Source organism: Scyliorhinus torazame, chromosome 5 (assembly GCF_047496885.1).
Source record: "Scyliorhinus torazame isolate Kashiwa2021f chromosome 5, sScyTor2.1, whole genome shotgun sequence".
NCBI lineage: Eukaryota > Metazoa > Chordata > Chondrichthyes > Carcharhiniformes > Scyliorhinidae > Scyliorhinus > Scyliorhinus torazame.
In genome coordinates, this window is record NC_092711.1 from 291,442,102 (window position 1) to 291,466,894 (window position 24,793).

Below are 24,793 nucleotides of genomic sequence, written 5' to 3' on the forward strand. Positions count from 1 at the left end.
TTCGATTCCCGGCTTGGGTCACTGTGACGAATGTGATATAAAATAGTTACTTTAGAGATATTAGTTAATGTAATGTAGAGATAGGCCAGTTTAATTCTGGTTAGTTCACAGACAAAGGATTTCAGACCGCATGGAAAAGCAGGAAGAGGTGTGTCCACCAGAGCAGGAGAAAAGGATGCTGAGTAATAGGGGCCAGAGGAAGGGATTGGAAGTGAGCCAATCAGAATAGATCAAACAGGTCAGGAGGGATATAGGATGACCTATGGGCGTCGAGTATGTGAAACTTGATGCCATTTGAATGTATCAGTACAGATCCCTTTGTCTTATATCCTCACTTGATTCCGGAGGTGCAGAAAGCAGGATGTGTTCTGTACCGCTGTGAACTGAGTAAAGCTTGCAAGCAAAATAAAATAACTAATGCTGTACCTGCAAATCCATCTCGACTTTTATTGAGGCCAGACTGACGGGTAAAGAAACTTGGGATTCAACAACTGTCTATGTGGAGTCTGTAAGTTCTCCCCTTGTGTGCGTGGGTTTCCTCCGGGTGCTCCGGTTTACTACCACAGGCCAAAGATGTGCAGGTTAGGTGGATTGGCCATGATAAATTACCCTTCGTGGCCTTAGTGTTGGGTGGGGTTACTGGGTTATGGGGATCGGGTGGAGATGTTGACCTTGGGTAGGGTGCTCTTTCCAAGGGCCGGTGCAGACTCGATGGGCCGAATGGCCTCCTTCTGCACTGTAAGTTCTATGAAATCTCACCCCACCAACTCTCCCTCTCCCTTCCTAGTGTCCTACTAGCATCACCACAGGGTGTTGGCCCTGGGCAGGCAGTATCAGTGTGCCTTGACCACTGCCGGAGAATGATGACGACTCGCTGTGAGATGAGCTCTGGTGTTCCTCACCGTTTGAAAAAGTTTGACTCCTGCCTTCAGGATCACATTCCACTGTCCGCCCAGGCAATCCCTTCATGTGGGCTGGCCAGTCCATTTCATGGTCCCATATATCTTTTGGAGGGATGGGTGGTGGGGTTGGCTGGGGGGGTGGTGGGTGGGTTGGGGGGGGGGAGGGGGTGCGTGAGCGATTATGGAGATGGTAAGCAATGATGGGTTACTCGCTGGGTAAGCTATCCCACAAGGCTGTCTCGCACTTCTGGACCTGTTCCCTAATGGTGACCCCCGGTGGAACGTTCAATTGTTCTGGGGTCCTGTCCGTTCCATCCTCCAACACCCTCACCACCAACTTCCCACACTCTCCCACCAGGTCAGTCAATGCCCAGCCAATGCTCTCATCATCCTTTGTGGCTGGGCAAAGCTCTGGAGCGCTGCAGCAATAACCATGTGGGCCGCTACATGGCTGCCTCAGCCATCAAACGCACAGTGTGCCCAAAGCCTTGAATGTCTAGACCCATGGCTGTGACTTTTTCACAAAAGGCCTCCACTGCGGTTGCCACCCTTTCAGTGCTTGACTGGGTACCACTCATTGTCAGCACCATCTCCTATGCTGGCAGTGCCAAGGTGCCTGGGTGCCATTGGGAGAGCCAGGGGACCACTCTGCTGTGTCCTCGAACCCCCAAGGGTCACCCATAGCCTGCAAAAAAAAAAACAAGTGCCATGCATGAGGCCTGATCCAAGTGGGTGTGGGCCAGTACTAAACGGAACCTGGTACAGGCCTCGCTGGGGAGGCAGTTAGTTCCCGGGTGCCAGAAGAATCCGACACAGACACATTTAAATGAGCCATGCGGCTTATTTAATTATATTGATCTGAATCTCACCCAGCACGGGCAAGTCCCAGATTGCGACGTCTCGTGATGTTCGGATGAATCTCACAAGACGTCTCAGGGGTCGCGAATCTTGCAAGAGGCCTCTCACGAGATTCACTGGCCTCGTCGCATCACCAAGTCGGGCAACAAGTCCGATAAATCGCACCCATGGTGTCCTTAACTGCTCACAGTACTCCAGGTGTGACCTAACCAGGACTTTACTAGAGTGTGACTCCTACCCCTTGTATTCTCGCTCTGTAGATCTCAAAGCAAGCATTCCATGAGCTCTCTTATATTCTGTACCCGTTCATTACACTTTAATGATCAAATGTACCTAAACCCCTAAAGTGTTTTTGGGAATGCACTCTTTCTGCTTTTTCACACTTTAGAAAGCATCCTGTTCGATCCTTTTATGTCCAAACAGGAAGACCTCACATTTGCCTCCATTGAAATCCATTTCTCACAGTTTTTCCCAGTCACTTAATCATTAACAAGGTTTTGTAATTTTATGCTTCCACATACATTGCTTACAATGGTGCCTATGTGACGTTATGTGATGGGCCGTCTGATTGTGGTTCTGGGCAGTGGGACAGCATAGATTAGGGCACTGCAACTGATTGTAATGCACCAAAACCGTATCACATGGTTTTGAATTTTTTAACCTATTTTTGCAGCTTATCGCATTCATGTCAACCACACCACTGTTAAAATTCTTTTAAGTCTGGATGAAGGCTATAAGGTGGAGCCCAGGGAAAGGACTGACCTGATGGTAGGTACCAACCCAATTCCCCTGCCTTAGCCTCGTTAGTAGGAATTGCCCCAGTTTTGCGTTCATTGTTACAGAAATTAAAATTGCTCTGTTGTCATTCACCTTAATTGTGTCAGGGCCGGGGAGGAGGGAGGCCGATTTCTGGCCTTCTTCTCCCTGGTGGCCCAGAGACGGATCTTGCTGAGATGGAGGGACTCGGAGCCCCCAAAATCAGGAGTGTGGGTCAGCGATACGGTCGAGTTTCTCAGTCTGGAGAAAATCAAGTTTGCTTTAAGAGGATCAATACAGGGATTCGCCCGGAGTTGGCAGCCATTCATCGATTTCTTTAAAATTGAATGTCAGCAGTAAGGGTGGAAAGGGAAAAAGGGGTGGGGGTGGGGGAGGAAAATAGGAGGCATGGTAATGTTAAATAAGGACAGGGAATTTAGTGTACGGGTAATTGGGGATAGGGCGGGAGAAGTGGGGTACGTGGTCTATTGTTTGTTGTTATTTTAGAGGGTATTTTGTGCGTCGACCCGCGCGGTTGTTTTAGAAATGTCAATGTGTTAAATTGTGAAAATTACAATTGTTTCAATAAAATAGTTTTTTTTAAATGTTTTTTGTCAGGGCCAAGGCTTTGAGCAGACCTATTGGCTGTTAGGGAAAGATGGCTTTACCAAACCATTACCGAAACCTCCAGAATTGAAGCCAGGGTAAGCAAAGTAATCAAACCTTTACAAGTGAGGCGTGGGTAAACTAAATATTGCCATCAATTGTGGCTGTCTTTCCCGTTCTCATCAAAAAACGCTCATATATGGCTGGGTTCATAAAGCTGGAGAGGATTAAGTTTGCCTTGAGAGGGTCTGCACAGGGGTTCTACAGGCGGTGGCAACCGTTCCTAGACTATCTCGCGGAGCGCTAGAGGAAGGCCGGTCAGCAGCAGCAGCAAACTGGGGGGGGGGGGGGGGGGGGGGGGGGGGGGGGGGGAGGGACTGCCTGGGAGGGTGGATGAGCAAGAGATAACATGAAGAGTTGGGGAAACTGGCACGTACGGGTGAGGGCCAGTGTGCAAAGCTGTGTAAATATATCATTTTGCCATGTATATATCTTGCTCTGCGCGATTTCTCGTTTTGTTTTTTTGTTACGAGGGGGGGGGGGTTATTGTTTGTAAGGGAGAAAAATTGTGTTGAAAAACTTTAATAAATATATATATTTTTGAAAAACGCTCATATTCACTTCTTTTTTCTCCCACAGACAAAGTACTCATGGCTTGCAAATGGAAGAAATGGCAAGATACAAAAAAATGAAAGCAGAAAAACTGCAGAAAGGAAGTGCGCAGGTAATGCTGTGCAGATAAATGTTTAATATTCTGTGTCTTGCACACTGTCCCATTTACTTGGATTAGCTCAATTGGCTGGACAGCTGGTGTGTGATGCAGAGCGAGGCCAGCAGCGCGGGTTCAATTCCTGTACCGGCTGAGGTTGCTTCTCAGCCTTGCCCCTCGCCTGATCCTCAGGTTAAATCACCACCAGTCAACTCCTCCCCTCAAAGGGGAAAGCAGCCTATGGCCATCTGGGACTATGGCGACTTTATCTGTTACCTCAACCTTATAAATTAAATATTTTCCTAAAATTGATCTTACTCATTCACCAAAAGCACTTTCTGTTGGCTGTATTTTGAGGGGGGGAGGGGTTGTGCGAGCGGGGGAATACGGAGGATGGTGAATTTGAATGAAGACTGTATTTTAGGTAGATGAGGTGGGCAGCTGGGGCAGGAAGAGCTCAAATCCCTTTGTCATTCATTTGTGGCCTTCTCTATTTTATTGATTTGTGGGCGGATTTACATCGAAACGTCTCGCGAGATCGCATTGGATCTCGTGAAGCGTGGCGAGCCGGGTAGACATCGGGAGCGGGGTCTCCTAGCTTTCATTGGCCATGCTGCGCCGTGGTGAGCTGCTTTTCTGGAGAAGCGTGGCCGTTGGATCGCGCCTAATATCTGGAATACTGTGTACAGTTTTAGTCTACTTATTTGAAATTATTGTATTATTAGCAATACAGCGAAGGTTCACTCAACTCATTCCTGGGATGAATGGCGTATCTTATGAAGAAAGGTTGGACAATTTGGTCCTATACCTATTGGAGTTTAATGAGATCTTATCGAAGCATGCAAGGTCCTGAGGGTACTTCATACAGTAAATATTCGGAGGATGTTTTCAATTGTGGGAGGTATCAGAACAAAGGGACACAATTCAAGAATAAGAGATCTCTTGTTTAAGATGAAGATGAGGCGAGTTCATTTTCTCTCAAGAGGGTTGTAAGTCTGTAGAATTCTCTTTCCAGGGAGCAGTGGTGGCCGGGTCATTGAATGTAATCAAGGCAGAGTTAGCAGATTTTTGACAGACAAGGGAGTGAAGGATTATGAGAGGCAGAGGGGAAATTAAATGGCGGAGCAGGATTGAAGGGCTGAATAGCATATTCCTGTTCCTAATTTCTATGTTTCATTCTTGCTGGGCAGGTTAAAATCACCCCCTTTTACTCAATTCTGCCATTTTAGTTCATGCTCCGGAGTAACAGTGGAAAACCATGTATTGTGCAATATTTTCCCCTTTAATTAGAACTGACTACATCTCTGATTTCTGAGAATTCTCACTATCAGAGGTAAACACCACCCAAGGTATTGTTTTTCCATTCTTTATTCTCAATGGTTAATGCTGCTGTCGTAGACAAAAAAAATCTTATGAATGTGTTATGTTTATCCGATTATTTGAGATCAACATCAATTTCTAGGTATTAACGTCTGGATTAAATAGTGACTGTTAATAATTGTCTAACCCAAAAGCCCAAGCATCTCATTGCAACCCAGACAGTTGGTCACCCTGCATTCCGGAATTATCCTAAAGCGCTCCATCTCGTTCTTTGACCTTGTGTCCTTTAAAACATGTAACTTTTCATCATTACAGTAATATTTTAAAATTGATTCCAGAATGTATTTTAGTAATGTTTATAGTGTCCATACTGATGTTTAGCATTTTAGAGCAATCCTAAAGCAGTTATGGTTTAATAAAGCACAAAAAGCATTGTGGGACAATGGGAGTGTGAGGAAACAATGTTGTGAAACTGGAGACCAATTTAGTCACAGTTCTTGCCTTTAATCACTGAGCAGTGACTCCTGTTAGGAAAGACTTAATGTCCCCCAGTGTTTAAGTTAGAATTGGAGCTTTAATTGTTTAATAGACCATGCATATTGTTCGATAGGTGTGGGCTTAAGTAGGGTACTCTCTCCAAGGGCTGGTGCAGACTCGATGGGCCGAATGGCCTCCTTCCGCACTGTACATTCTATGATTCTAATAAAATTGGAGTTGAAGAGATCAAGACTTGCTTTCTAGGTCTTATTATAGTGATACCAGTGGAGCTTGCATAGATACATAGAAGATAGGAGCAGGAGGAGGCCTTTTGGCCCTTCAAGCCTGCTCCGCCATTTATCACGATCTTGGCTGATCATTCAACTCATTAGCCTAATCCTGCTTTCTCTCCACAACCTTTGATCCCATTCGCCCCAGGTGCTGCATCTAGCTGCCTCTTGCGTATATTCAATGTTTTAGCAACAACTACTTTCTGTGGTAACCAACGGTAACAGAGGATGGTTCCTGCTAGTCAGTAAAATGGATTGCAAAATCATAGAATCATAGAATTTACTGTTGGAACAAATGTCAAATTTACTGTTGGAACAAATGTCAGAGGATCTTAAAAAGCTTCCTTGGCAAACATTCCCTTCTGGCAACCTTCATGACACAATGGGCCGTTGACAATAAGACAGACTATGGGAGGCACGATGTTAAAGGGATGGGCCGTTGACAATAAGACAGACTATGGGAGGCTCGATGTTGAAGGGATGGAGAGGTGGTCCAGAAACAGGCCACGAACGTCAATCCGATAGAAGATTTAGAACCGAAGACAGAAACTTCTTTAACAATGATGGCAGGAGGGACTTCCGGTTGCGGTGAGGATGAGCTAGCCGCACGTTTCGGCGGCTCCAGCTCCGACGTCCTTCGGGCTCTTTTAAGAGCCCCAACGGGGATTTTTTCGGCCGAGCAACCCGGTGTGGGGTGTGTGGGAAGGGAGTCCCCCCCCCGAACGACGAAGGAAAAAACCGGCGGCGGCGGCTGCAGCCTGAAGAATCTTCGACCATAAGGTCAGAGGGAGTGGAAGACAAAATGGCGGCGGAGAAATCGCAGGCGACATGGGGGCCTGAGCAGGACGAGGTCGTGAGACGGTGCGTGGACCTGCTGAAGAAGGAGGTACTGACCCCGATGCTACAGGCAATTGAGGGGCTTAAGGAGACTTTAAAGACCCAGGAGACTGAGCTTTGCGTGGTGGAGCAGAAGGTGTCAGGTATTGAGGACGAGATCCTGGGCCTGGCGGTTCAGACTCAGACGCACGAGGCACTTCATAAAAAGTGTACTGAAAGGATCGAGGCCCTTGAAAACGGAGCGCGAAGGAAGGACCTTAGGATACTAGGTCTCCCTGAGGGTGTGGAAGGAGTGGACTGTGGAGCGTACGCAAGTACGATGCTGAGCTCACTGATGGGTGCTGAGGCCCCTGCGGGCCCCATGGAGGTGGAGTGGGCAGGTCGGATCCCGGCGAGAAGACCAAAAGCGGGAGAACCACCGAGGGCGATAATCGTGCGATTCTACCGCCTTAAGGTCAGAGAAGAGGTCCTGAGATGGGCTAAAAAGGTGCGGAGTAGCAGATGGGAGAATGCGGTGGTACGGATATACCAGGATTGGAGTGCGGAGGTGGCGAGAAGGAGGGCGAGCTTCAACCGAGCCAAAGAGGTTTTGCACAAAAAGAAGGGGAAGTTTGGGATGCTGCAGCCGGCAAGACTATGGGTCACGTATCAGGAGAGACACTATTACTTCGAGACGGCGGAGGAAGCATAGACCTTTATTCAAGAAGAGAAACTGGACCGGAACTGAGGGACTGATGCTGCAGGGAATTGTTATTGTTTTGTTAATGTTATGGTGAAAGTTAATCGAGAAGTAAACAGGGAAGGGGGGAGACACTGGGGAAATGTGGGCGCCGGTGAGGGGGGAAAGACGGGACATAGTCAGAGAATGGGGAAGGGGAGGGGGAGGGGAAAGGCAGCTGCGCCATAAGAGGCGGGTCAGGTAAAGGGGTGTTCCCGCGCCAGAAAGAATAAGGCGGGAAAACAGGCGCAAGGCGGATGGGAGTTCCCTCACACCGGGGGGGTCGAGGAGTGAGCAGGAGTAGCCGGGGTCAGTTGAAGTCAGCTGACTTACGGAAGCGATATGGGGGGAGCAATCAAGCTAGATAGGGATATGGGACTGGGACTAGAGAAGGTAATGGCTAGTCGACACGGGAGGGGGGCAGGTAGCCCCCTAGTGAGGCTGATCACGTGGAACGTGAGAGGCCTGAATGGACCGATAAAAAGGGCCCGAGCGCTCGCGCATTTGAAAGGACTAAGGGCAGACGTGGCTATGCTCCAAGAGACGCACCTAAAGGTGGCGGACCAAGATAGGCTAAGGAAAGGATGGGTGGGACAGGTGTTCCACTCAGGACTGGACGCAAAGAACAGAGGGGTGGCCATTTTGGTGGGGAAACGGGTAGCATTTGAAGCAAAGAACATCGTAGCAGATAGCGGAGGTAGATATGTAATGGTGAGTGGTAGGCTGGAGGGAATCGAGGTCGTGTTGGTTAATGTGTATGCCCCAAATTGGGACGATGCGGGATTCATGAGACGGATGCTGGGGCGTATACCGGACCTGGAGGCAGGAAATTTGATTTTAGGATGGGACTTCAATACGGTGCTGGACCCGGGGCTAGATAGATCCAGCTCAAGGACCGGAAGAAGGCCGGCAGCGGCCAAGGTACTTAAGGGGTTTATGGACCAAATGGGGGGAGTGGATCCATGGCGATTTCTAAGACCTAGGGCTAGGGAGTATTCCTTCTTCTCCCATGTCCATAAAGTGTACTCCCGGATAGATTTTTTTGTTTTAGGAGGGTCGTTGATCTCTAGGGTGGAAGAAGCTGAATACTCAGCCATAGTGGTTTCGGATCATGCCCCACATTGGGTGGACCTGGAAGTAGGAGAGGACAGGGAGCAGAGAACACTCTGGCGATTAGATGTGGGACGGATGGCGGATGAGGGAGTGTGTGCAAGAGTGAGGGGGTGTATTGAGAGATACCTGGAGGTCAATGACGACGGCGAGGTCCCTGTGGGAGTGGTCTGGGAAGCACTAAACGCGGTGGTCAGAGGAGAGCTGATCTCTATTGGGGCCCACAAAAGGAAAACAGAGGCCAAGGAAAGGGATAGATTACTGGGGGAAATTTTAAGGGTGGACAGGGAATTTGCAGAGACCCCGGAGGAGGGGTTGTACAGGGAGAGGAGACGACTCCAGACCGAGTTTGACCTTCTGACCACCAGAAAGGCGGAGGTACTGTGGAGGAAGGCACAGGGGAGGAGGTACGAATATGGGGAAAAGGCTAGCCGCCTGTTGGCGCACCAACTGCGAAAGAGGGCAGCAGCGAGGGAGATAGGAGGAATTAGGGATGAAAGGGGAGACACTGTGCGAAGGCCAGGAAAGATAAATGAGATGTTTAAGACCTTTTATGAGGAACTGTATAGGTCTCAACCCCCAGGGGGAGAGGAGGGGATGTGGCGGTTCCTGGACCAATTGAGGTTCCCGAAAGTGGAGGAGCGGGAGGTGGCAGGCCTGGGGGCGCCGATTGAGGTGGATGAGGTTATTAAGGGACTGGGAAGCATGCAGGCAGGGAAGGCTCCGGGGCCGGACGGGTTCCCGGTGGAATACTACAGAAAATATGTGGACTTGTTGGCCCCGTTGATGGCGAGGACGTACAATGAGGCCAGGGAAGGGGGGACTCTACCCCCGACGATGTCGGAGGCGACGATATCGCTAATTTTGAAGAGAGACAAAGATCCGTTGCAGTGCGGGTCCTATAGACCTATTTCACTATTGAACGTGGACGCCAAGTTACTGGCAAAGGTACTGGCATCGAGGATAGAGGACTGTGTCCCGGGGGTGGTGCACGAATACCAGACAGGGTTCGTAAAAGGGAGACAACTGAATGTTAACATGCGACGACTATTAGGGGTGATAATGATGCCCCCAGTGGAGGGGGAGGCAGAGATAGTGGCGGCAATGGACGCAGAGAAGGCATTTGATAGGGTGGAGTGGGAGAATTTATGGGACGTGTTAAGGAGGTTTGGGTTTGGGAACGGGTTTATTCGCTGGGTTAGACTTCTTTATGGGGCACCAACGGCAAGCGTAGTTACAGGTCGACATAGATCGGAGTATTTCCGATTATATAGGGGAACAAGACAGGGATGCCCGCTGTCTCCATTGTTGTTTGCGTTGGCAATTGAACCTCTGGCCATGGCGTTGAGAGACTCCAGGAAATGGAGAGGGGTGATTAGAGGGGGAGAAGAACATCGAGTCTCGTTATACTCGGATGACCTATTGTTATACGTGTCGGACCCAGCGGGGGGGATGATAGAGGTTATGCGAATTTTGAGGAGGTTCGGGGAATTCTCGGGGTATAGGCTAAACATGGGGAAGAGTGAATTATTTGTGATACATCCAGGGGACCAGAGTAGAGAGATAGAAGGCTTACCGCTAAGGAAAGTGGAAAGAAACTTCCGATACCTGGTGATTCAGATCGCTAGGAGCTGGGGAACCTTGCACAGACTTAATTTGACACGGCTGGTAGAACAAATGGAGGAGGACTTCAAGAGGTGGGACATGCAGCCTTTATCGCTGGCAGGCAGGGTGCAAGCAATTAAGATGATGGTCCTCCCGAGGTTCTTATTTGTATTTCAATGTCTCCCTATATTAATCACCAGGACCTTTTTTAATAAAATAGATAGGAGCATCACGAGCTTTGTGTGGGCAGGGAAAGTTCCGAGAGTAAGGAGTGGGTTCCTTCAGCGTAGTAGGGATAGAGGAGGACTGGCACTACCGAACCTGGGCGATTACTATTGGGCCGCCAATGTGGCAATGATACGAAAATGGATGATGGAGGGTGAGGGAGCGGCGTGGAAAAGACTGGAGAGAAAGTCCTATAAAGGGACGAGTTTAGAGGCGCTGGTGACGGCGCCGCTACCGTTCTCACCTAAAAAGTATACCACGAACCCGGTGGTGGCGGCAACATTGAATATCTGGGGACAGTGGAGGCGACAGAGAGGGGTGCGGGGAGCCCTGGTGGGGTCCCCTATCAGGAACAACAATAGGTTCGCCCCAGGAAGAATGGATGGAGGATTTCAGAGCTGGTACCAGTTGGGAATTAGGAAGGTGGGAGATTTATTCATAGATGGGACTTTTGCGAGCTTGGGAGCATTGGAGGAAAAGTATAAGTTGCCCCGGGGAAATTTCTTGAGAAATATGCAGGTGAGGGCGTTTACTAGACAACAGGTGAGGGAATTTCTGTTGCTCCTGACACAGGGGATACAGGACAGGGTGCTTTCAGGGGTGTGGGTCGGAGAGGGCAAGATGTCAGAGATTTACAGAGAGATGAGGGAAGAGGGGGAGGAGTCGGTGGGAGAACTAAAGGGAAAGTGGGAAGAAGAATTAGGGGAGGAGATAGAGGAGGGTATGTGGGCTGATGCCCTAAGCAGGGTAAACTCCTCTTCCTCATGCGCCAGGCTTAGCCTGATTCAATTTAAGGTGCTACATAGAGCACACATAACGGGGGCAAGATTGAGCAGGTTCTTTGGAGTGGAGAACAGATGTGGGAGGTGTGGCGGGAGCCCGGCAAACTACGCACATATGTTTTGGGCGTGCCCGGCACTGGAAGGGTATTGGAAGGGAGTGACGGGAGTGATCTCGCAGCTGGTGAATGCCCGGGTCAAACCAAGCTGGGGGTTAGCTCTATTTGGAGTTGCGGAAGAGCCGGGAGTGCAGGAGGCGAAAGAGGCCGATGTCGTGGCCTTTGCGTCCCTAGTAGCCCGGCGCAGGATCCTACTTATGTGGAAGGAGGCGAAACCCCCCGGACTGGAGGCCTGGGTAAACGATATGACGGGGTTTATTAAACTGGAGCAGATAAAGTTTGCCCTGAGAGGATCGGCTCAAGGGTTCACCAGGCGGTGGCAGCCATTTCGCGACTACCTAAGGGAACGTTAGAGGGAAGACAGATGACCAGCAGCAGCAACCCGGGGGGAGGGGGGGTGGTTAGTTTAGTATAGGCCAATAGATAATGGGCTTTTGTTACTTGTGTACTGTTAAAAAATTCTATTTTGTTACTGTTCCGTTTGTTTTGTAAGAGGGAAAAATGTTGTTTAGAAAAGAATTTTCAATAAAATATATTTTTTTTAAAAAAACAATGATGGCAGGAGGAATGAGTTGGGAAATTTCAACAAAAAAAATCAATCCCAGAAACGCCCAGGGTGTGGCAATCGGTGTTTTAGGTGTGATTTGAAATTTCATTATGCAAAAACTGTCTAAAGAGCTTTAGGGCGCTATTCCCCCCCCCCCCCCCCCCCACGCCAGGTGGGAGAATCGCCAGGGCGCTGCACGAATCGCGCCACGCCGCCCCGACCCCCGCACGCGATTCTCCCACCCCACGGAAACCAGCGGCGCGCGATTCTCACTGGGCCGCTCGGAGAACCGGCGAGCGGCGATTCTCCGGCTGGATAGGCCGAGCGGCCGCTACGATACGACAGGTTCCCGCCGGTGCCATCCATCCCTGGTCGCTGCCGGCAGGAACTCTGCTTGGAACGCTGGGGGGGGGGGGGGGGAGGGGGGGGGGGGCCTGTGGGGGAGGGAGGGGGGCTCCTTCACCGGGGTGGCCTCCGATGGGGTATGGCCCACGATCGGGGCCCACCAATCGGCGGGCCGGCCTCTTTCTCCCCCCCCCCCCCGGGCCTACCTCCTTCTGCGCGCGGCCCCAGAACACCGGCCCCATGTTGGTGAGGGGCCGGCGTGCGTAAGACGTTCCCCGCGCATGCGCAGGATGGTGCGACCCAACTTCACATGCGCAGGATTGGGCTGCCCCAACTGCGCATGCGCGGGTTGGCGCGGCGCCCATTTGGCACCACGTAAGGACACTGGAGCAGCGTGAACCGCTCCAACGCCATCGGGCCGTATTCGCGCCATCGTGAAACGCAACGGAGTTCAAGGCGGCGCAAACACTTGGCCTCCATATCGGAGAATCGCCCCCAGGGTGTTTGAAACCAAACACGAGACAGAAGACTCTGAAGAAGAAGAGGGAAATATTGACCAAAAAGGGGGCATTGTCTCGGTAACGAGAAGTTTCAGTCCACTGATGAATGTGTTGGTCACAGTCCTTCAATTATGCCGTATTAGGCAGGGGGTGTACTCGACAGGACGTAGAATGCACTGGTTAAAATGTCACCTGGACTATTAAGTGATAAAGACTGGAACAAGGTTAAGTAATTTGGAAGTTCCATGAGTTTCAGATTTGGAGATGATTATACCCTTAAATCACTCAAATGAGTAGTGATTCCTTGTAAAATCACCGCAAGGAAGCATTTCATTAGCATGGATGTCGTATCCAGTGAAATACCGTCACTATTGAAGAAAACACCTATGAAACCAGACATGGAAAATGTCAAGGTAATCAGATTTGCAAAAACTGTGGACTTATATTTTACACAATCTGGACGCTATTGTATTCCGTTAATGAATCCTCATTTTTCTTGTAAAGATATTAAGGAAGTACTATGAGGATCAGAGAACCAGGATTCTGCCAAACAAAAAGTTGATTGTGTTAAAGTTGCATCAGCAATTTTTCCATCCATCTTCCCAAAGATTTAAAATTTTACTCGGGGTGTGGGTACAAGAGATGAAGAATATACCAAATATATAGGACAAATAAGTGATATGTGATATGTGTAAAAAATATAGAAGTACACCATTGCGACCCATAGTGAGTCTGCCCTTAACGACAAATTTTAATAAAGTTGTGGCTTTGGATCTGGAGGTGTGGGAGAAAAAAAATTATATTTTCATTTTACACTTTGTAGACTTGGCAACGAGAGTTACTCAGACGATGATTGTATGCAGTAAAGAAAAGATAACTGTGCAACTGATAATGGAAAAATGGATAGGGACCGAACTGGGGACATTAGCAAAATTCCTCACTGATAATGGAGCGGGACAATTTGCTAACGATGAATTTCGGGATATGTGTGAGAATATGAACATAATAGTTATGAATGAATACAGCTGCAGAAATCTTATTTAGTAACGGGGGCGGGATTTTCCGACCCCCCGCCGGGTCGGAGAATCGCCGGGGGCTGGCGTGAATCCCGCCCCCGCCAGTTGCCGAATTCTCCGGCACCGGATATTCGGCGGGGGCGGGAATCGTGCCGCGCTGGTTGGCGGGCCCCCCCCGGCGATTCTCCAGCCCGCGATGGGCCGAAGTCCCGCCGCTGTCAACCCACGCCAGCCGGCGTGGATTGAACCACCTTTGGGATGGCGGCACAAGGCGGCGCGAGCGGGCTCCGGGGTCCTGGGGGGGGGCGCGGGGCAATCTGGCACCGGGGGGTGCCCCCACGGTGGCCTGGCCCACGATCGGGGCCCACCGATCCGCGGCCGAGCCTGTGCCGTGGGGGCACTCTTTTCCTTCTGCCTTCGCGAATGTGATGCCGGGGATGCTGTGAGCGGCCGCTGACGCTCCCGCGCATGCGCCGCCCGGCGAAGTCAGTTTCGCGCCAGCTGGCCGGGCACCAAAGGCCTTTCCCGCCAGCTGGCATGGCGAAAATCAGTCCGGCGCGGGCCTAGCCCCTCAAGGTGAGGGCTCGGCCCCTCAAGATGCGGAGAATTCCGCACCTTTGGGGCGGCGCGATGCCGGACTGATTCGCGCCGTTTTTGGCATCGGGCGGCGGACATCGCGCCGATATCGGAGAATCCCGCCCAGGATGTGCGAGAGAAATCATGTTGTGATAGACAAAATGCTTCATACAATTTTGGCAGATAGGCCAAATCGTAAATTAACTTCAATTTTAGCATGGGCCATCCACGCAAATAATTCACTACAGATGGTAGGGGGCTACAGTCCATAACAGTTGTTTTTGGGGAAAAATCCCAAAATTCTTTCAATCGTGAATGATCATCCTCCAGCTTGGGAGGGGACTACAATTAGCCCTACCTTTTCTGAGCAATTGAATGTACTGCACGCGGGCAGGAGAGAATTCCTTAAATAGAAATCTCAGTAAGAATTTGGAGAGCTTTGAAGCACAATGTACGGCTATCGAAAATCTTTCAAACAGGGAGACGTGGCATACTGAAGATGGATTTAATGAGTAGAAAGGTACAGGAAATGTTGTAGGTACAATTGGTAAAACTATCATTTTGGAGCATGGAAAGCCTGTTTGGTTACACAAGAATGGTAATCAAGATTGGTGGACACAGATTGCAAGTTTGCAGATTCCAAAATATTGGAAGTGCTGAGGAATGGGCCGGGATTCTCCATTCCGCGGACTAAGTCCCCACGCCGGCGGGAAAGCCGGCACCAATGACTCCGGCACTAACGGGCCCCCAAGGTGAGGAATTCTCACCTGTCTAGAACATAAGAACATAAGAACTAGGAGCAGGAGTAGGCCACCTGGCCCCTCGAGCCTGCTCCACCATTCAATGAGATCATGGCTGATCTTTTGTGGACTCAGCTCCACTTTCCGGCCCGAACACCATAACCCTTAATCCCTTTATTCTTCAAAAAACTATCTGTCTTTATCTTAAAAACATTTAATGAAGGAGCCTCAACTGCTTCACTGGGCAAGGAATTCCATAGATTCACAACCCTTTGGGTGAAGAAGTTCCTTGCAAACTCAGTCCTAAATCTACTTCTCCTTATTATGAGGCTATGCCCCCTAGTTATGCTTTCACCCACCAGTGGAAACAACCTGCCCGCATCTATCCTATCTATTCCCTTCATAATTCTATATGTTTCTATAAAATCCCCCCTCGTCCTTCTAAATTCCAACGAGTACAGTCCCAGTCTACTCAACATCTCCTTGTAATCCAACCCCTTCAGCTCTGGGATTAACCTAGTGAATCTCCTCTGCACACCCTCCAGCGCCAGTACATCCTTTCTCAGGTAAGGCGACCAACACTGAACACAATACTCCAGGTGTGGCCTCACTAACACCGTATACAATTGCAGCATTATCGCCCTAGTCTTAAACTCCATCCCTCTAGCAATGAAGGACAAAATTCCATTTGCCTTCTTAATCACCTGTTGCACCTGCAAACCAACTTTTTGTGACTCCTGCACTAGCACACCTAGGTCTCTCTGCACAGCAGCATGTTTTAATATTTTATCATTTAAATAATAATCCCTTTTGCTGTTATTCCTACCAAAATGGATAACCTCACGTTTGTCAACATTGTATTCCATCTGCCAGACCCTAGCCCATTCACTTAACCTATCCAAATCCCTCTGCAGACTTCCGGTATCCTCTGCACTTTTTGCTTTACCACTCATCTTAGTGTCAACTGCAAATTTGGACACATTGCCCTTGGTCCCCAACTCCAAATCATCTATGTCAATTGTGGGCCCAACACTGATCCTTGAGGGACACCTCTAGCTACTGATTGCCAACCAGAGAAACACCCATTAATCCCCACTCTTTGCTTTCTATTAATTAACCAATCCTCTATCCATGCTACTACTTTACCCTTAATGCCATGCATCTTTATCTTGTGCAGCAACCTTTTGTGTGGCATCTTGTCAAAGGCTTTCTGGAAATCCAGATATACCACATCCATTGGCTCCCCGTTATCTACCGCACTGGTAATGTCCTCACAAAATTCCACTAAATTAGTTAGGCACGACCTGCCCTTTATGAACCCATGCTGCGTCTGCCCAATGGGACAATGTCCATCCAGATGCCTCGCTATTTCTTCCTTGATGATAAATTCCAGCATCGTCCCTACTACCGAAGTTAAGCTCACTGGCCTATAATTACCTGCTTTCTGCCTACCTCCTTTTTTAAACAGTGGTGTCACGTTTGCTAATTTCCAATCCGCCGGGACCACCCCAGAGTCTAGTGAATTTTGGTAAATTATCACTAGTACATTTGCAATTTCCCAAGCCATCTCTTTTAGCACTCTGCGATGCATTCCATCAGGGCCAGGAGACTTGTCTACCTTTAGCCCCATTAGCTTGCCCCCGACTACCTCCTTAGTGATAACAATCATCTCCAGGTCGTCACCTGTCATAGCCTCATTTCTATCAGTCACTGGCATGTTATTTGTGTCTTCCACTGTGAAGACCGACCCAAAACACCTGTTCAGTTCCTCAGCCATTTCCTCATCTCCCATTATTAAATCTCCCTTCTCATCCTCTAAAGGACCAATATTTACCTTAGCCCCTCTTTTTTGTTTTATATATTTGTAGAAACTTTTACTATCTGTTTTTATATTCTGAGCAAGTTTACTCTCATAATCTATCTTACTCTCCTTTATAGCTTTTTTAGTAGCTTTCTGTTGCCCCCTAAAGATTTCCCAGTCCTCTAGTCTCCCACTTAACTTTGCCACTTTGTATGCTTTTTCCTTCAATTTGATACTCTCCCTTATTTCCTTAGATATCCACGGTCGATTTTCCCTCTTTCTACCGTCCTTCCTTTTTGCTTGTATAAACCTTTGCTGAGCACTGTGAAAAATCGCTTGGAAGGTTCTCCACTGTTCCTCAACTGTTTCACCATAAAGTCTTTGCTCCCAGACTACCTTAGCTAGCTCTTCTCTCATCCCATTGTAATCTCCTTTGTTCAAGCACAAAACACTGGTGTTTGATTTTACCTTCTCACCCTCCATCTGTATTTTAAATTCCACCATATTGTGATTGCTCCTTCCGAGAGGATCCGTAACTATGAGATCATTAATCAATCCTGTCTCATTACACAGGACCAGATCTAGGACCGCTTGTTCCCTCATAGGTTCCATTACATACTGGGGGCTAGGTGGATGCCAGAGAGGCGCTGAAGGGACTGCGCGAGTTCGCACATGCGCGGAACAGCCGGTGTGATTCCGCGCATGCGCAGACCGGCCGTTGTATTTTGGCGCATGCTATAGGGAGAGAAAAGAGCTAACGTTTCGAGTCCGATGACTCTTTGTCAAAGGTAACAGACAGAGTAAGTGGGAAATATTTACACTGTGGAGTGGGAATGAAAGATGAGTCATAGCCACAGAAACCCAAGGAAACCGGGTGCTAATGGCCACAGAAGCCAAGGGGAAAGAGTGCTAATGGCAGTCCCAAGAGAGAACAATTGTGAAAGGTCAAACAGCAGAGAAACTAACATCAGAGGATGAACTGTAGATGTGGGGGGAGGGGAAGGGGAAGCAAAGAGGAGAAAGATGAAGGAAAGGTGGATAAGATTGTGGAGGGAAATTAAATGTATATTAAGAAAGAAAGAAATGGTAAAAGACAGTTAAAATGAAATGAAAACAAATGGGTCGAGGTGGGCCATTAGCATCCGATTTCCCTGGGTTTCTGTGGTTATGATTCATCCTTCATTCTCACTCCACAGTATAAATACTTCCCACTTTCTCTGTGTTAACTTTGACAAAGAGTCATCAGACTCGAAACGTTGGCTCTTTTCTCTCCCTACAGATGCTGCCAGACTTGCTGAGATTTTCCAGCATTTTCTCTTTCCGTTCGGACAGTAGGTCTGACAGTGGATGTGCCCATAGGAAGAGGGCAGGAACTGTTGAAAGAACACCTCACAATAGGAGGGGCAGATTAAGCAGTAACAGTCCAGAACGAGATATAAGGTAGGATAGAGGGCACAGCTTAACAAGGTCAAAGAATATGGTACAGCCTAAGAATGCTACAAGGAGCAGAAGCCCATTTGCTTGAGAGATCTAAGTAGCTTCCTACAAATGAGACGATAAATTAATTAAAGATGCAAAAGAGCAAGAACTGCACAGTTGGAAAGACTTTGGGGTGTACAGGGAGGTCCCTGTTAAGGGATAAGAAGTCCTATCTCATAAATGGATTGTGTCATGACACCCTAGAATAGTGTGAGGTCAATTCCAGCTCCACTTGACCCAGAGTCGCAACGCAGGTGAAATTAGATTTTATTAAAATACCTGAGATCCTTGGTTGAGCCAATAAACTACAGTCACCAGGTTTGTAACTATAAATCACAAGCAACCTTTTATTATATACAGTATTTTAATTAAATGGACAGAAAATTACTATCGATTACCCCATTCCCAACCCCTCCCCCCTTCCTAACTTGACCCACTCACTATACACACGCACAGACACACACGAACAACACAGAGGGGAATGGGTGGTGGAAAGGGAAAGAAAATATGAATAAAAAGATAAGGATCTTTGATGCACTGGGATGACTTCCAGTCTTTCTGAAGTTCGGGCTTTGGAAATACTGTTATTAACATACTTAGAACGGAGTTCAAGACTAGTCAGGCATCTGGTGCATTCAAATACATTGGGTTAGAAATCGGGCAGAGTGGTCCACATGTCACTCTACCTCGCAGCCTGACTTGGAGAACATTAATCCCAAAATGTGGAGATGCCGGCGTTGGACTGGGGTGAGCACAGTACGAAGTCTTACAACACAAGGTTAAAGTCCAACAGGTTTGTTTCGATGTCACTAGCTTTCGGAGCGCTGCTCCTTCCTCAGGTGAATGAAGAGGTCTGTTCCAGAAACAAATATATAGACAAATTCAAAGCTGCCAGACAATGCTTGGAATACGACCATTAGCAGGTGATTAAATCTTTACAGATCCAGAGATGGGGTAACCCCAGTTTAAAGAGGTGTGAATTGTGTCAAGCCAGGACAGTTGGTAGGATTTCGCAGGCCAGATGGTGGGGGATGAATGTAATGCGACATGAATCCCAGGTCCCGGTTGAGGCCGCACTCATGTGTGCGGAACTTGGCTATAGGTTTCTGCTCGGCGATTCTGCGTTGTCGCGCATCCTGAAGGCCGCCTTGGAGAACGCTTACCCGGAGATCAGAGGCTGAATGCCCTTGATTAATCCCATAGCAATTGCTCATGGTAGGACCTCACAAAAAGATACGGCGGGTGGCTTCTGAAATGGACAAAAAAGGAACTCCGAAGTTTGATTGGGCAGCTGAATTGATTAGCTAGACAAACAAGGTGCCAGTTTTGATCTTTTAGAACAAAACACTCAAATGAACAAACCCAAAGTTGAAGGAATTGTTCAAGCAAACAAAACATTGGCAAGATTAAAATTGGAGAGTTATGTTTTGAAATTCCCATCTTTAGGTGATATTAAACAACGGAAACTGATTGCTTATAGTGACACATCTTATGCTAATCCCAGTGATGACTTTTTGAGAGTGGGACGATTTATAATTTTTCTCCTGGGGAGAAAGGGAAATGTTGCCCTTTGGCAAGGGAAATTAAAAAGATAAGAAGAGTGGGAAAAGTACATTGGCAGCAGAGACACTTTCCCTAGTGGAGGCAGCAGATATAGCGGGCGGGATTCTCCGTTTCCCGACGCCGAATGAGAATCCATTTTTATGGCTGAATCGGGGGCGGCGCCTGTTTTACGCAGGTTGCGCATGCTCCGCCCCCTCCAAAACGGCATCACCTGCAGCGGTCGCGCCGTACAACATGGCGTGGACCTGACCTGCCAGATAGTGCCCCCCTGGACACCCCCTGGCCATATCCTGGCCACCCCGCACCAGTTCCCCAGTCCTCGCTGAACCCCGCGGCCAGCAGCATGGCTCCCGCCCGACTGTGGCGCCGCTGGACACAGTCTGCAGCCGCTACACCGGGTTCCCAACCGCTGAGACCACACGTCCCCCGCACGGTCGCAACGTCGGCCTATAGGGGCGGAGCATCGGGTGAGGACCTTCAGGTGCCGCGCTGAGGCCGTCCCAAAGGCATGCGGCACGCGACACGATGATGCCGTTTCAGAGGGGGCGGAGCATACAAAACCTGCGTCAAACAGGTGCCGGCCCCGATTTTGGCGTCAAAAGGAATTCTCCGCCCGATCGCCGATTACAAAATGGGCGTTGGAACGGAAAATCCCACCCAATTTGGGAGAATGTCCACTCTACAAAAGCATCAATGAAAAGAGACGAAGGATTAACATAACAAGCCTAAAACCATGCCAGAGAACAGGGAGATTGACAAGTGGGTTGATATCAGTTACCAATTATCTGATTGCCTGATGAAAAAAGTGGCTAGATCGATTAAGTTATTAGAAATTGTTAATGAGGGATGCCTTTTCCTATGAGGAAGAGAATTAAAGGGTGGATTTTTTGAAAATAGGGTGCATTTATTGTAGAAAGCAACATCATAGAATCCATATAGTACAGAAGGAGTCCATTTGGCCTATCAAGTCTGTACTGATCCTTCGAAAGAGCACCCCACCTTGGCCCAATCCCAATGCCTATCCCTGTAACCCCCACCCAACGTTAGGACACTTCGGGGCAATTTATCATGGCCAATCCACCTAATCTGCACATCTTTGGACTGTGGGAGGAAATCAGTGCATCCGGAGGAAACCCAAAAAATATATACATTTGTACTATTGGAAATTTACGTCAAACTGAAGGGCCCATGGGACCATCTGTTCTGATTGCTCTCAGGAGTGAAAAACAGTAATAACCCCAGTGGTTTACTGGGTTAACGTAACCTCCAATATGGTACTGAGCCATATAGACTGAGGAGTTCCTAGTTTTGATCCCTAATTTGTGCTGCGTTTGCTGGCCTCAGTCAGGCTTGTGGTAGGATTCACATGACATAATGGAGGAGAGGGGGAGAGGAAGCCAGCCAGGATTCCTGTTCCTAATCATTATCCATGGACTGCAGCTACACAAGAGGTGAGATTATGTTATATCTGTTAGGACTTAACCATAATTCAGTCAAATAACCTGCTAATATTCAATGCTATGAAACAATATCCCACATTAATCAAGTATCTTTGTAAATTGGGCGGAGGATGTTGAACCCCAAAATAAACCCGCATTATGCCTGTTTTACACTCCTAAAACACTTACTATGCGATCCAATTTTTACCTCAGCATTTGTATCCAATATTTCCATATACTATGGCTCCCTAAATATGAATAAGAAGACAGAGGATTCAAGTCCCAATCCTGAAACTTGAACACATAATCCCAAATAACACTTCAGTGCAATGCTAGAGTATTGCACAGTCGAGGGGTTATCTTTCAGATGAAATGTTTTGTAGGTGCCCCATTTGCCCTGTCAGGTGAACGTCCAAGTTCAATTCGAAGAAGAGTAGGGAGTTCTCCCATCTTCTGGCCAAAGTACTATCCCTCAGCCTAAATATTTCCTCAGAGATGTTATTGCTTTTTCTTATCTTGTTATTCACAAATTAGCTGGCATATTTCCTACATTGCAGCACTTAAAAAGTGCTTGATTGGCTGTAAAGCAATTGGAACATCTTGAGTTTGCAAAAAGGGTGCAAGTTCTTTCTTACTATTGTTAAATTTGCAGGACAAACTTCACCGCTATCAATATTCTTGAGGAAAGCCAGATGCCAAACCTGAGAAGATAAATAGAATCAATTGCAGTAGAATATTGATTGACTTAATGGATTATAAGTTTCACTTTTAACCCATGTTTTTACTTTTATTTGCAGCCTTGACACCCAAAGGACAAAGATCTGTTTATGAAGAAGACATGGTGCGACAGCACAGCTCCCACAGAAAGGGGGGCAATAATAGCTTCACAGATGGCAACCTTAATCCTCATCCTCTGATTAAGAGGCTATCATCTGCTTAACAAGGACATTGCAAAAGGTTATTCTTAGTGGCATTAGGACCATTGCAGTAGATAAACCAGAGGTAGATTATTGAAAGTAATCTTGGAGGAAAGTTCAGAACTCAATTTGATGCCCATCAACAGAGCAATGAATTGTAGAAATTTAGCTGCTGAATATTTCAAGAGTAAAAGCTTTTTCCAATTAAGGGGCAATTTAGTGTGGCCAATCCACCGAACATGCACATCTTTGGGTTCTGGGGGTGAGACCCATGCAGACACGGGCAGAATGTACAAACTCCATACTGACAGTGACCCGGGGCCGGGATCGAACCCGGGTCCTCGGCGCCATGAGGCAGCAGTGCTAACCACTGCGCACCGTGCCGCCCCACTATATTTCATTACTGAAGTAAGATTAACTTTGAAAACGTAATGTCTGAAACTATGTTAGTACAGCAAGCCCTAAATATGCACAAAACTACACAAATACAGTAAAAGATTGGGGAACGTTTCCTTTAATTGCTATTGGTAGCATCCGATTCAGATCCATCAATACCATTCCCCTATGAATAGCAAAGGGAAGGAGAATCTTCCTTTAGTACATATTATGTACCAATTCAAGATGTTATTATACTGAATGCAACTTGCATAAATTATATTGCTCTGGCATCTACAGCCAGGAAAATGTTGCATTATAGCGTAGATGCTGAATTTATGTGGTACTTTGTGGGTTCTTTTCTTTACTTTACTTTTTCATGGAATGTGGTGTCGCTGGCAAGGCCAGCATTTGTTGCCCATCCCTAATTTTCCCTGAAGTAAGCTGCCTTACGAGGTCATTTGAGAGAATAGTTTAGGGTCAACCACATTGCTGTGGGTCAGGAGTCACACATTGGCCAGAATGGGTAAGGATGGCAGATTTCCTTCCCTCAAGGACATTTGTGAACCTGATGAGTTTTTACACCATTGATAACAGTTGTCACGTTCACCATCATTTTCTAGATTTGCTAATTGAATTGAAATTGAACCAGCTGCAGTGGGGGGATTTTGAACCCATAACCCCAGAGCATTAGCCTGGGCCTCTGAATTACTACTCCAGCGACATTATCACTATGTCACCGCCTGTGGCATTGTGCATCTTCAGGTATTATATCAGTGCTAACCTCTACCCTGTTTTGGCTGAAAGCTGCATAATAGTTTTTAAAACATCAATAATCAGCATTAGTTCTCTTCTCCCCCCCCCCCCCCCCCCCCACCCCCCACCCCCACCCCCCGAACCTTTCATCTTTCCACTCCTTGCCCGTGCTTTCAAGGTACCAACACACTGGGATAGAGGTCACTAGATGCTTCCCACTCTTCACTACCTTGCTCACATGCTAACCTCACAGTGAGTGTCGGCAGGCCACAGGACTCTCAGATTTGGGACGCACGGTAGCATTGTGGATAGCACAATTGCTTCACAGCTCCAGGGTCCCAGGTTCGATTCCGGCTTGGGTCATTGTCTGTGCTGAGTCTGCACATCCTCCCAGTGTGTGCGTGGGTTTCCTCCGGGTGCTCCGGTTTCCTCCCACAGTCCAAAGATGTGCAGATTAGGTGGATTGGCCCTGATAAATTGCCCTTAGTGTCCAAAATTGCCCTTAGTGTTGGGTGGGTTTGCTGGGTTGTGGGGATAGGGTGGAGGTGTTGACCTTGGGTAGGGTGCTTTTTCCAGGAGCCTGTGCAGACTCGATGGGCCGAATGGCCTCCTTTTGCACTGTAAATTCTATGAAATCTATGATAATCACCACAGCCACTTGGAACCTGCCCTTTGCCAACCAGCACTCTCCAATAGGGTAATTGTATAGCCATAGAATGGAAGTGACTGCACTAGAGAGTGCAGAGGAGATTCACCAGCATGTTGACCAGGCTGAAGCGTTTCAGCTCTGAAGAGAGGCTGGATAAGGCTGAGGTTACTTTCCTTAGGCAGAGATTGAGGTGTATAAAATTATGAGGGATATAGATAAGGTAGATAGGAGGAAGCTTTTCCCCTAAGTAGAGGGATCAATAACAAGGGTGCATTGATTTAAGGTAATGGGCAGGAGATTTAGAGGGGATTTGAGGAAAAACATTTTCATCCAGAGGGTGCTGGGAATCTGGAACTCACTGCCAGAAGGGGGAGTAGAGACGGGAACCCTCACAACATTTAAGAAGCATTTAGATGAGCACTTGAAACACAATAGCGTCCAAGCCTACAGGCCAGGTGGGGGGAAATAGGATTAGAAAAAATAGGTATTTGATGGCCAGCACTGACACAATGGGTCAAAGGGTCTCTTTCTGTGCTGTAAAATCTATAACTCTATGACTCTAGCCATGAGAAACTCAAATCCTGAATATTATTGCATTTCTAGTCTCACCTCCCTAACACAAGGACACTGAAGCCAACTTCTGAATTTCACCATCATCCCGTTAGTCAATTAATCTCTCCTGCCTTGCACCCCACCACAGACATTCCCTTTTGTTGCATGCCCTGCTCAGAATTTCCAGCGTTTTCTGTTTGAATTTCCAATTTTCAGCATCCACATTA

At 47.9% G+C, this 24,793-nt stretch overlaps 1 protein-coding gene across 1 annotated transcript in view; it reads left to right on the plus strand.

The window, feature by feature from the left end:
• The window catches only part of LOC140421205 (retinal guanylyl cyclase 2-like), a 122,040-nt gene extending 98,570 nt beyond the window's left edge, over positions 1 to 23,470 (plus strand). The window contains exons 17-20 of the mRNA XM_072505735.1: positions 2,434 to 2,528; positions 3,135 to 3,220; positions 3,762 to 3,846; positions 22,115 to 23,470. Of these exons, the coding sequence (XP_072361836.1) occupies positions 2,434 to 2,528; positions 3,135 to 3,220; positions 3,762 to 3,846; positions 22,115 to 22,120 (272 nt within the window). The 3' untranslated portion in view covers positions 22,121 to 23,470. The remainder of the gene's footprint in view (positions 1 to 2,433; positions 2,529 to 3,134; positions 3,221 to 3,761; positions 3,847 to 22,114) is intronic.
• Positions 23,471 to 24,793: the final 1,323 nt, after the last annotated feature.